Source organism: Halichoeres trimaculatus, unplaced genomic scaffold (assembly GCF_033239565.1).
Source record: "Halichoeres trimaculatus isolate MK-OKI-2021-1 unplaced genomic scaffold, fHalTri1.1 fHalTri1_scaffold_15, whole genome shotgun sequence".
Lineage (NCBI taxonomy): Eukaryota > Metazoa > Chordata > Actinopteri > Labriformes > Labridae > Halichoeres > Halichoeres trimaculatus.
Genome location: NW_027437193.1, coordinates 11,575,962 through 11,589,307, shown reverse-complemented (window position 1 = coordinate 11,589,307; position 13,346 = coordinate 11,575,962). Strand labels below are relative to the sequence as shown.

At 41.3% G+C, this 13,346-nt stretch overlaps 1 protein-coding gene across 2 annotated transcripts in view; it reads right to left on the bottom strand.

The window, feature by feature from the left end:
- Positions 1–13,346, bottom strand: part of pde1cb (phosphodiesterase 1C, calmodulin-dependent b) — a 131,336-nt gene that overhangs the window by 111,475 nt on the left and 6,515 nt on the right. The window contains exon 1 of one of the 2 annotated variants that reach the window (XM_074688680.1): positions 820–1,245. The exons of the other annotated variant lie outside the window; for it this stretch is intronic. Within the exon in view, the coding sequence (XP_074544781.1) occupies positions 820–901 (82 nt within the window). The 5' untranslated portion in view covers positions 902–1,245. Of the gene's footprint in view, positions 1–819; positions 1,246–13,346 lie in introns of those variants that run through there. 2 annotated transcript variants of the gene reach the window in all.

Here is a 13,346-nt window from a genome sequence, read left to right as displayed (position 1 = left end):
AAACTGGCTCCTATTTAAATTCCTGCCTTTGAAAAATCTCTAAAAAGTTGTTCAGTACCAAAGCTGACACGCCATCTGTTCTTTTACACATAAAAGGTGTTTAGTTGTTTCGCTAGACCCAGTGTTTTCACAGCAGGAAGGAGCTGTCAGCTGTGGTAAGAACCCCTGCTGTGACAACACTGATCAGGGTGTGGCAAAAATAACATGGACTCTGCCTTGTGTGAGTGAAAGTTGAATTGAACACTACAAGTACTTTTTTTTCTCAGAAAAGAAAGCTCCTTGGTGAAAGTTGAAGGAAAACTTTCTGTGACCACCAACACGGTTTGTTTATCATCACTGTTGTGTTTGTCCCACAGATGTGTAGGCTACATGACAAGGCTGTCATAAACCACCAGATTAAACTCCACAGATTCCAGCACAGCACTCCCTCTCACCGCTCTCTTTAACACTGTTTCGACACTCGCTCCAGACTTTTCACAAGCCCTACAACAGCAACAGAAGAAGAGGCATAAGTTAATCAACACTTCGACAGTAGAATGAATTCCTGGTGATGTCAGCCGCGCACAGTGTTACTCTGCGAGCCCCTGTTTCCATGGTGTAGTTGCTTTACAGAGGCAGGCGTCAACTTGAGTAGAATGGACTAATGTGCCGAGTTGTGCAGAGAGGCTGAAATGTGATGCGTTTAACGATGCCGCTGCTGTGTGCACGCCTCATTGCTCTGCCTCGCTCTCTCACACATGCACTCACTTTCATGTATGTCACTATCACGCAAGCATACTTAACCTTTCCTCTTGTTCTCCCCAGTCTGTAATTTCTTACCTATGGTGATGTTGAAGCCGTCAATGCTGAAGGTGGCACTCCGACCTTTCCTAAATCGATGCTTCTTTGAGTTTGCTTCCATCGCTTAAGCAGCCAGCAGCCACCGTTGCGTCTCTTAATCTGTTTCAAAGCCTCTCTTCAGTTGTTTCAGTTTTCCTTTAGGTAACTCTCCTATTGGACAGAATGAAAAGGCAGTCCTCCTACTTCTCTGGGTGCTGAGCGCTGGAGGAGAACATTGAAAGACTCACCACTTCCCCTCGCAGTCACAGAACCGGAGAATCTCACTCAAGTCCTTCTCCACCCTCTTGTCTTTGTTGCACATATCTTTTCTTTCCCCCTCTCCGCTTCTCACACCTCAACAGGCTCATGTCGAGGAGCTTATGGCTCTTGATTTGTTTTTCTTCTCCCTCTCTCTCTCCCTCTCCACCCCTCCCTCCTTGCTTCCTTTCCTCGTCTCTCTTCCCCCAAGAGGTACAGTAGGTGTGTGGTGGGTGGCGGTGGTGTATGGGAGGAGAGGACATCTCTAGAGGTCTTTAAATGAACATGACTCCTCCTACTGTCAAGAATTTATAGCCAAAGCTAAAGTTGGTGTAACACTTGGCCTGTTGTGATCTATTTTAGATTTGCTCACACAAACAAACAAACAAACAAACACCGGCTCTCAAACCATGTGCAGCACATACAGTGATGCATGAGAGAAAATGTGGACAGAGAGGAAGAGAGAGTGATAATGTGTATTGAGTAAAACAAGTCATTAAATCAATGTCACTGCCTTTCATTTGCACCAGTTATTTAGTGAGGCACAGAAAGATGAAGCCCATTAACGGCGCACATGCTGTTCTCTAAAAGAAAACACCAAGCTCAGCCCAATTCAATGCTTTCGTTTCATTAGAAAAAATAAATGTGTTAGCTTCGTTTAGTTTCTCTTTTTTAACGTTGTCTCATTACTGTAGAACCGCAGAACGAGGACACTGCTGTCTGTTTCGTGAGTATCACCGAGAATCATCCTTTTGTGCCTATTCAGACCGCCTCTCTTCTCTCCCCATATCGCTCATCACCTGCACACAAGATCAACAAAGGATAAAAGCTCCCCTTATTAACACCACCTGACATTTAGCTATGGAATTTATCCTGTTTCCTTTTCCCCTCCTGATTAGTGACTGAGAGGGCTCTTTATGAAGGCTTCTGGCTTGCTCTCACACCTTCTCCTAAATCCAATCGATGTGCTGAGCAGCACACACAGATCAGAAGTCAGGAGTCCTTTACTTCACGTTTGATTCTTAGTTTTTGTACAAATTGTCCCCACACTTTGAAAAACTATAATGAGAAAGACAAACAGCTTTTAATCTTACATGCAACATGGTCTCCTCTTTTTTTATATCTTTTCACTGCTTGAGATTCTTTTCTGATAAGAGTCAAAAGCAGCGATGCCGCACCTTCTCTATTCATGCAGAATAACATCACAAGAATCCCATGATGCAAATAATCCATCTATCTGACTCACATCTACATTTATACAGGCTCTCTGTTAAACTATATCTGCATGATTCGTTTCATCACCATTTGGGTGAAGAGAACAATCATTCATGCAGTGAAAGAAGAATAAACTAGAGTCGTACCAGACACTGAGTTTTTAGTGGATTTGGCTTTTTTAGCACAAAGTATTTACAATTTCAGTTTCAGTCACTGTTATTCTCTTTTTCTATGAGACTCAAGCGAGAGATTCAGAGATCAGACACCAGGTCTGTAGTTACTGAGCAGCAGCTCAATCACAGCTCCCAAAGATTTACCCGAAGGGCATCAAGGGAGCACTGATTTATATCATGGAATTGCTCTATTCAGTGTTTTAAATTATAGATGTTTTTTGTTTTGGATAGAGGAAAATCTATCTACTCATCATTCAGGGCAAAGACAAACCTCTGTCATGACTCACTGAGGGAACTGTGAATTTAAAACAGGCTCAGTATGGAGAGCAGCTCCCCTTGCAGCTCTCCTGGCGCAGCAGATTTTAGAAGTGTAGGACCTTTGGATATATTTCCATGAGCACTGAAGGGTCCTTTACTGACTGTTAAGTGTGCATCCTCTCATGCTGTTGCTTCTGTGTTGCTTTTGCTTTTTTTTTCAAGTGACTCAACTGCAAAACTGCAATGCAAAGATAAAAAAGAGACATAAGAGCTCTTGATCTTTCACATTATTGGTTAGAACGATCAAATGTTGTCAGGAAGTCCACATTAAAGTCATCTAAAAAGTAGGATGCATCATATACATCAGCGCAATTTACCAGTACAAACGACAGTCGGTCATATTAGATCATGGTGGAGTATTTAAAGAAGCAAGCTTTAATATACTACAAATTATTCAACACTTGCCATGATTGAATTTCATATATTTAGAAATACCTTTTTATAACCTGTCATAAAAGTGTTTCATTTGTTTTTAATCTTTGAGTTTGCACTAAATCAAGCATGAATGTGTCTTTCTTGTCTTTTTTTAGGCAGGGATCTTAAATATCAGTGAAAAACTGTTGTAATCTGTAAACTGGTTCGTTCACCAACAGTCTCATCAGATTAACACATAACACATCAGTTGAAAACACTTTAAATTATTTGAACGGCTCAGACTTATACAAACACATGTCAAAAACTATGTGGAAGAGACCACACAAACCAAACTATACCTCTTTACAGTTACACATCTAAACACCTGGTTTTATCTGCAATAACATTACAGAAACTATATATTCTGACACAGTCTTTATGAAACTGAGACATTTTTTAACCAAATTAATCATATTTTTGGTTCCAAAATATTATTTGCAGGGTTGAGGAATTTTGTTTCTAAGAATTTTAATTTAATATTTGGGAGTAATAATCAAGGCCAATTAACTTCAATCTTTAAAGATGTCTTGCCAAGTAAATTTAATTTGCTTCATGTACAGAAAATTTCACTAGTTTAAAAAAAAATCCTTTTTAAATTTCTTGTTATTAGTGTTTCAGCTGGGCTCCTTTTTTTTTTTTTTTTGTAGAGTGCACAAAGCACGCTGCGTCCTTAGCAAGACAGAACAGATGGTGACTCCTCACTCCTCAGTGTATAGTCATGCATAGAAATAAAATGTGGGTAAACTGTTAAGTAACTAAACCCACTGTTATGCTGGTTTTATTGAAAAGATTCTCCTTTATTTAAGACAATCAGTGACCGGTGTATGGAGGTAACATGGTGAATCTGTAAGATAGTGTGGCAGTGCTCAGCAACCACATGGGCAGCTGGCAGGGTGTTAACAGATGGCACTAGAAAGAGCTACACAGCTGCATATGGCTGACACATTGCTGGACACAGGTTAACTTATACCTTAAATCATGCTGCGTCTACAAGGGTGAGCTGGAAATTTCATAGCCTGACTAGAAAAGAGATTTCATTGATCCCCGAGCAGCAATTTCATTTCAGTTACCTCCCTTCAAGACATATAAGAAAATAAACATGAGGAAACGCTGAAATGAGATGAACCTAGGAGCTCGCTAGCTACCAAGCACCCCTTTGCCACAGTGATGAAACTTGGGATACATTAAATTTAGGACTGAACGGTTTTGGAAAATAATCTAATTGCAATATTTTTGGACCAATATTGTGATTGCAATTAAGAAAGGGATTTTTGGGGCGACAGTATCTCCTGCATTATTCACTAAGCACAAGCAATAAATCTTTCTATAGTATGAACCAACACAACTAGGGATATTGTCAACACATAAAACATTCTTTCTTGTAGGCCAGGCCTACATTTTATGATGAATTGATGCATGAATTCATACAAACTACATACCTTTATTTAACTATTAAAGTCATAGTAGAATATTTACTGATTGATTATTCTTCTATCATTGTAGATGTGAAATATTTTTGCCAGAAAAAACAATATATTGACTTTTGCTGGATTTAGAGTGATACTCCGGGATGGAACAAGTTGGGTCCTATCACAAGGTTTAGGGCAGAAATTACCCCTACAGCAGTGATTTTGTGCAGCAGAAGCCCAGAGCGCTCGCACCAAAGACCCCCTCCCTGCTCCTCTGCCGGTTTCCTCTGCACTCAGACGGGGCCATATTTTACTTGACCAAAAACTCAAATAAACGGACTCCCACCGAAAAAGTCTGATATCGGTCTGCATTCACGCATTGTTTAGAGAATTTTCAGCGCGTTACTTTCACACATAAACACAGCTAAATAAGGCTCTAGTTCTCATCGTGTCTTCGTCCAGGCAGACTACCTGCGTTTGTTTATATCTGGCACGCCACTCACGTGGACTGAAACTCTAAGCGGCGAGAGCCTCGTAGCCAGCTGTGGCTCTGCAGCGGAGATAGCGCCGTTTTACACGATGAGAACTAGAGCCTTATTTATCGGTGTTTTTGTGTGAAAGTAACGCACTGAAAATTCTCTATATAAAGCGTGAATGCAGACTGATATCAGATTTTTGCGGTGGGAGTCCATTTATTTGAGTTTTTGGTCAAGTTAAAATTGGCCCCGTCTTAATGCATAGGAAACCGGCTGACAAGCAGGGAGAGGGTCTTCCGTGCGAGCGCTCTGGGCTTCTGCTGCACAAAAACACTGCTGTAGGGGTAATTTCTGTGATTTCTTGTGATAGGACCCAACTTGTTCCATCCCGGAGTATCACTTTAAGGAAGAACGAGTACACGTTACTACATTTCCTCTAGGTTTGTGCACATGAAACTTTTTTTTTTTTCATTTTTTAAAAAAAGATCCATGTATTTATCGTAATTGCAGTCTCTGCAATTTTGAAAATTCCATTTCATTACTTTGCGATGTTGATTTCAATTTGTTTAATCGTTCAGACCTACATTAAATTCAACATTTTCTGACTCTTACAGCATGGTTTATTTTTCAACACCGTCGATGATTTCATGGGTTGTTGCTGTGACAAGACGTCCGGACCTTGGGTCATCTTCCCTACCCCTCTTGAATTCAGCTGCCCACTTTTTTCAGATTGACAAAGCTGGAGAATCATCCCCTAATGTAGCAACCATGTCAGTGAGAATTTCCTTGAGGGTTAAAACATTTTTTTTCAGATATTTGATATCACCACAGTAAGGATGGGTACCGAATTAGGTACTTTTATAGGTACCGACTGAATTCTGTCAAAAGTACCGGGTATCGATTCATGTAAAACCAAAAGGTACCATGTTTAGGTACCTAAATGCATCCTTGTGACTGTGAGGAAGTGGAAGAGTAGATGATTTTCTATGCTGGACATGAACACAGCATTGCAAGATTATATATTGAAGAATAAATTTGTTTAATTGCAATTTTTTTATTTTTCATTATTAAACAAATTTATATTTTTTACCACATACACATAAAAAAGTACCGAAACTTGGTCCCGTTTAGTATCGGTACCGATTGCCAGGTACCGGGCATCGGTACCGTATCGTTTCAAATGTAAAAGGTACCCATCCCTACACCACGGTGCCAAATTTTATCTATATACACAAAATGTCACTGGTTCTACTATTCAAAGTCCTCAAACACAATATCAGCGTCAGTTAATCTAAAAAATAAACCATGCTGTAAGTGTCAGAAAATGAATTTAATGCATGCAAAGTTTCATTACTGTGGCATAACTCCTCCTAGTCAGGCTATGAACTTTTCAGCTCTCCCTCGTGTATACGGACAGGTATTGGTAAGAAATGGTTCAATCCATTAATGATTCTCTTGTCAATTCTTCATATTACGACTATTCTGCCCCATAATCATTAGAACAACAAAACCAAAGACAGGATTTCAAAGCATTAACAAATTTCCTTTTGAGAAGAGAGTTGTTAATAAATGTTGCATGCTATCAATGTGGATAGAAGTCAGTAATAACTGCCTTTCATTCATCCAAACAACAGTTATATTACTGGTGAGTGATCTGGCATTAGTGGACACTTACACTCACAACAGATTACACGCTCATTTCAGTTACTATTCCTCGATCTGCCTCTTTGGACAAAGACAAATCAGGACAGTATGTTACAGCACTACTGACAATAATTAGCGCAGTATTTATGAGTGATGCAGCAGTTAACATGTTTGAGGAAAAAAAGAAATCAATCTCAATCAGGACTTCTATCCAATTATGAAAGAGCCAGTTGGAGTCACTCAGCACAGTTCCAGCACACACATTATGCACTCGTTGGATGATTACACTCCATCTCATTTTGTTTTGCAAGCTACAGTGAGGGCTCTTTATCCTCTCCTTCTCATACTCCCTGCTCTCCCCAACCTCCACTTCATGCAGTATGCAGCAATTTGCGAGGAGCCTAAATTTGTAACCCTCTCAGTGTGAGACATCAGGTGCCCACATGTTCCAGGCAAGCTTTTATGTTAACGAGGGCATGTGTGGGAATATTTTAACTTCATCCTTCTTTGTGTCAGCAAACTCCGGGCTAACTATTGGTCTGAACAGTAACAGAGTGGATTTTAAGCCCCTCTTTGCTTTATGTAAAAATGAATACCCTGATGAGGCCACAGTGTCAACATCAGTTATTACCGTATTACTTCCCGTTCTTAACTTATCACGTATTTCAAATCAAAACTAGTGTAATGAGCTTAAAGCAATGTGTATAATTACCTAGGACATTAATCAAAGGGGAGGAAATGTGCCAAAGGGCAACATCTTCTTTGAGATGTTTTTTCATTAGAGTGGGTGTGGGTTCAAGTGTCTGTAACATGGCCACAGATTGCCTCAGTGCGTACAAAGCTTCCTGTTTAATGCATTCGAGGTTATAGAAGTTAGAAGAGATTACATAATACACTTAACTAAAGGACTGAGCCTCTGCTTTTATTTTCATGACATTTTAAAGGGCTACACGATGTTCTGCAACTTTTGTGTTACCTTGTTAAACCTTGGTAATGTGAGCTTTTCACAGAACATCCGGCTAAAATGCCTCAGAGAAGTAAGGACATTCAAAGTGCTGAGCAATTTACCTGTTCGTCGATCAGGTTAACACTTTGGCAAACAGCAAGATTTCACCCATGCTGGCCAGAGAGAAATTTGAGATTGTTGTTAGTGCACACAAGAGGATTATTTATATTGTGTCAGGGATACACCATCTGTTGCCTAACCCAACCCCACCTCTTCCCTTGTTGCTAGGTTGACTCAGAATTCTGTTGTGTTAGCATTTCTAGTGTGTTGTCTGCTGTTAACAGACAAAAAAACTTGGCGTCATAAACCAATGGGTGACATCACTGAGACTGTAGTCAGGGTAAAAGCAGTTTAACGTTTTTGTTTTTTTTTCTTTTTAAGGTCCCATATTATGCAAAAATCACTTTAAGTATTTTTGTGAAATTTGTGGGTCTTTGGCTTTCCTCCCAGCCCACAAAATGTGATATTTAATGAAAAAACCTGTATTTAGTAGTGCTTGTGAATGTAAAATCCTGACCTAAAACAAGCTGTTTGGAATTTCTGGGGTTTGCCGACGTCAGCGATTCCCTTTTTTGACCAAGTCTGACCTGATTGGTCCACCAGAGCAAGTACCCCTCAACCCCCTCCCCGCCCACTCCTCTCCCTGCATCTGGAGAGAAATCTCTCCAGCAACGAGTGTGGCTGTTTTTGGCTGTTAACAGCCACATAATTCCATCATGCACAAGCTTCTCATCTCAGAAGAAGACAAGACTAAGTGGCTAGAGTTCAGTTATGAGGAAAATGTGCCAGTTACACTCAGGAAAACTGTGCATGTGTGCTAGTCACTTCCCGGCCCACTGCTTTTCCAGCTTTAGACACTACAACAGAGGGCTAGCGAATAGACTGGTCCTGAATCCAGGCGCATCACCAACCATCCACCAACAAACTTTGGACCCTGGAAATGTGAGTACTTTAAATGCTGTGTGCTGTGGAGCAGATGTAAGAGCTTTTCCTCAGTGTCCCCCCTGTCTCTGTGTTAGCTTCAGGATGCTAACTTTAGCTGTGGTTAGCCTGTTGTTTTAGCCTGTAATGTTACGGTAAACGAGCTTCGCTGTTTTCTAAACTTTGTGCACTCGGAGCTCGTGGCGCCGCTCTCAGTCACACGGAAGAGCGATGCGGTATCAGAGGTGGCTCATTTACATATGAAGGTCACGCCCACTAAATCAGACCGTTCTGAACAGAGGGGCTATGAGAGCCTGGAAACAATGCTGCTGTGCTTGATTTATTGGCTTTTTGGACCAAAACATGTTACTACCATTTCATGAAGGCATCAATGATCAATATTAAACTGCAGAAAAGGAGCGTAATATGGGACCTTTAATGAAGCTGTAAAAAGGTGCATGTTAAGTCAACTAACAATTTCATATCATCACCTTTGCAAGTCACCACAGGAATTTATAATCAGTTGATGTTTATATACATGTGGGCCCAAAATGCACCAGCTAGCACAGGCTGGGCTGTACCTTTGGTAAATGGCTACTGTCATAATGCTATGGTGCTCTAATATTCTTTTGTATGTAGGCTGTCTAGTTGAACTAGCATTCTGTCATTTACCTGATGGGGGAAAACGTAGCGGGACCAGAAACAGACAAACTGATTGTTTTACAGATGACACTGCACTTATGGGTTTCGAGGAATAATGTTGAGCAGATACAAACATCATGGGCTCTAATTTCGTGGCGCAGCGCAGGGGGCGCAAGCCTGGCGCAGCCTGCGCAGTGCCAATTTCGTGCGGCACACCGCCGTGCGCTGCCAATTTGACAATTTGGTAGACCGTCTGCGCAGAGATGGGTGTGACGGCGCGCCAGGGGGAGTTGACGGCGCACCAGGGGGAGGTGTCAGCAGATTCATGTTGGCGCAGTGACAATTTCGTGCCAAAAAAGTGCGCTGAAAGCTCGCCAGCTCCAACCTGGTCTATCCTCGGCGCAAGGCGCAGCGCACCCCATGCAGCTGTAATTTGGTGACAGGCGCACATGTGCGCACATGTCATCAAAGCTTCAGAGGCAGGTTTCCAGAGTGTCACACACATTTTAATGCAGTAAACAATCACAGCAATCACTATTTAATGTAACTGTCTGAACCAGCATATACATTTATATCTATATTAACTGTCCCGTCACATCTGATGTCAGATTAAAGCCGTTTGTCATAATGGAAAGTTAACCTGACGGCAGCTGGAAGTTTGATGCACATCTTACGATTAAACAATAAACAGCCTTAACATCTGATACAGAGTAAATATCTGGTTCTCTCATTTCATTTAATTCAAAGAAAAGAGGGAGAGAAAAGACGAAGAAAAAAAGAGACGAAATAAATGTATGTCACTCATGATTTACCCATGATTTCCCATATTGCTCTGTTTTAGTCTTTATTTTTAACGTGATCTAAAAAGATGGAGTACATTATTGTAAGGAGGATGAGGTGGAGACACCAGGAGAGTATACAGTATATCACCAAAGGCTCTGCTTGGTGATGACAAACCAGGAGTGGAGGTGGATCAAAAGTATTCTGAATGGATAAGCCAGCTGTGTAACTGTCTCTTCATTTTTTACTCCGAACAAAGACAAAGGAACAGATTAAATCTGTCCCGGGAGCTGGCCCACACGGTGACGCGCGTCGTGTCCTCCGATGCGCCCCGCTGTCCATTGACCTGCTGCAGGCACAGCGGCTCTGACCGTCTCCGCTACCTCTCTCCGCGGTGCTGAAGATCACTCAGACCAATCAGACGCTGCGCCTCGGCCACAGGGCATTTAAAGGCGAGGAGAGGCGCTCATTTGATTGGTGAAAACAGCGCTCAGCTGTGTTAAACCCACTCACAGCTTTTCTCCTCCCTCTCTGCCATTTGCGCGGAGGGAGGCGTGGACGCGCAGCTCTGCGCCTGGACTGCGCCTGTACTGCGCATCCCTTGGAACTGCAAGAAACTTGCAAAGTGCGCCGGTCACGCCCTGTGCGCACGGCGAAGGCTGGCGCAGGGCAGGTGCGCCTGCGCCTGCGCCTGGTCTACAAAATTAGAGCCCCATGTGTTGTGCTTAGCAATTAAATTTTCTTTTCAGCTCTTTCAGCCTTTGCTTATTGATTATAATCAACTCTGGTTCATTAGAGTTTGTCTTTTTGGAGGATAGACTCAATGAAGTCAAAATATGGTCATTCCCCGTGGAAATCCAAACATTGTTGGTTAGTGTTCTTAGCAACAATGAGTTGCCAGTGTTAGCCTACAAGCAGTCAGTTTGACTGTTGTAAACACAAGTTCACAGTTTCACCACCCACCAGTTTACTTTTCCAACTAATTCTCTATACTCAATAGCATGCCCTTCAGGAAAACAACTCTGATTTTTTTATGACTCTGTGGTGAGAAACAGAAAGGATCGCAAAAGCACTTACCAAACTCATTTGTTTTCCTTTGGCCATAAAGAAAACTTTAAGACAGATCAATTGTTATTCAACTTGCTGCAAAAACTTCCAATGGAAAAAAAACTGAGGCTCTGAAATTATTGAGTGTATCTGGTGAAGGGAGGGCAGATTGTTGCTACGACTGGATCATCCCGATGTTTGATGAGTGACAAGGTGTCATCATGTAACTGCTGGCTGTCAGCTTCAGCAAATGATGTGAGCTTCACATATAATTGGGGGACTGTCTCAGCCGGACCTGGTCTGATCAGGAGATAGAGCATAGATCTGCTTTAGGTGATTTTATTAGACCTGACACATGACAAGTGGAGCTAAAAATCAGGAGAGCTGCAATAACCAACCTGCGCCAATTAGTAAGCCTCAATCTATACTGAAATATAACTCATCTGAAAGTGTGGTACATTTACAGCTAATCTTATTAGTAATATTTCATTCTTTGTTTCTCTAGTAGAAATTATGTTCAGTGAGGTTGTCAATGCAGATGGAGTATCTGATCTTCTGTCATCAAATAAAATTCATCTGATATTTGCCAATTGTTAAACAAGATGGATTTTATAGATTGCAGTCTTCTTAATCTGGTTAAAAGTATGTAATTATCATACACCGCTTTATATAGCATGCATTTTACATCATGTTGGCTAATTTTGCCATAATTTATTTCCAAATGATTGCGTTTGTGTATTCAGTTAAACTTTGTCCCAGCCTGGTTCATAAAAAACTGTGACTCAGGATTGTTGATATAGTGTTACCACATGGATATTAGGTGTTTGCTGAGCATTTTGTGTGTGTTTTTTAAGACTGTACAATATAATGGGTATTGATTTTAATTGCAGGAGAACATTTCAAAGGGAAGCAGGTAGTACAACAGCTGCTCTCAGAGGTGTCCCCTATATCCATATATCTGTTGGATCCTTGTCAAGACCCATTTTCTTCAAGGGTCAACACCAAGGCGATGTTGCTGTCACTAGGCAACAGGGAGACCTTTCAGACTTACATTGCATACATTACTCCAAGGATGACAAGGGGTTATTATGGCAAATAGCTTTCATTACTCTAGAGTGGTTTTTATAGTAGGTATACCTAGGTCATATCATTGTTATTTTCAGTTTTTTGGACCCCTTCACGTAATTCTGTCCAGAATAGAAACACGTCAGGGTCATGAAGACTCCACACAACTGCGACTAAGCTGTATGCACAAGCAACAAGTTTTAAATTTTCTTCTTGAATTATTTTTATTTTTATTCACCTTATTTTTTAAATCTAGTAATAAAATGTAATGTTTTTTTGACAAACCCTTGCTACAGTGGCTGTTAGCACAAAAACGCACCTGCTTGCTTTTGCCGTATGTGTCCCTCAACCTTTGATCTGGTCATCAAACACCAGGACAGGCCATCATCACCAGACATTAATCGGCGGTGGGGACAAGGGGGAGGTGAGGACTAACTTGGGGGATGAGGAAAAAGCCTCTTTCACCAAATTAATTCCATTGCTTCAACAGGAACATTAAAAGGACCCCAAAATCCTCTCATTGAGGTTATTTCTTTAACACAGAAGGCAATAACATCTAGTGTACAGTCCTACATTTGTGTTATTTTCAGTGTGCAGATAAAACCGACATATTACCCTCAATTCATGCAAACACAAACAGCGTTAGGCTCTTTGATTGTGTAATCTGTCCCAGAAGCACAAAACGATTCTTGACAACAACTACGCAATCAGAGAGAAAAACAAGCTCATTAGAGATCTCCCCTAGACTGCTGAACGACACACACTTTGTCAGTCCCCATACCACTGTCACCACAGTGACACACTGGTGTAATTAAGACACACAGGGTGTCAGGGAGCTTGGCTTCTCCCCTGCTAAATACTCATTAGAGGCACCTTTAAGGGTAATGTTGGCCTGTGTTGGAAACCTGAGGGAAATGAGCTGACAAAACAGAGAGCATGAACTGTCATCTCAGCCCTGATAACAGGGAGGAAAAGTCATGAGCTTTATAGCACATACGTTTAGCTAATGATTTCTACACCAGCATGGTTCCACATCAAAGAGCTGGAAGCAGTTGTGCAAGCATTAGGTCAATGGGGCAGACCAATGTAAAGCTTTTGATTAGAATCATACATTAGCACACAAACCGCCTCTGCACATACTAGCACAAGTAATCAGTGT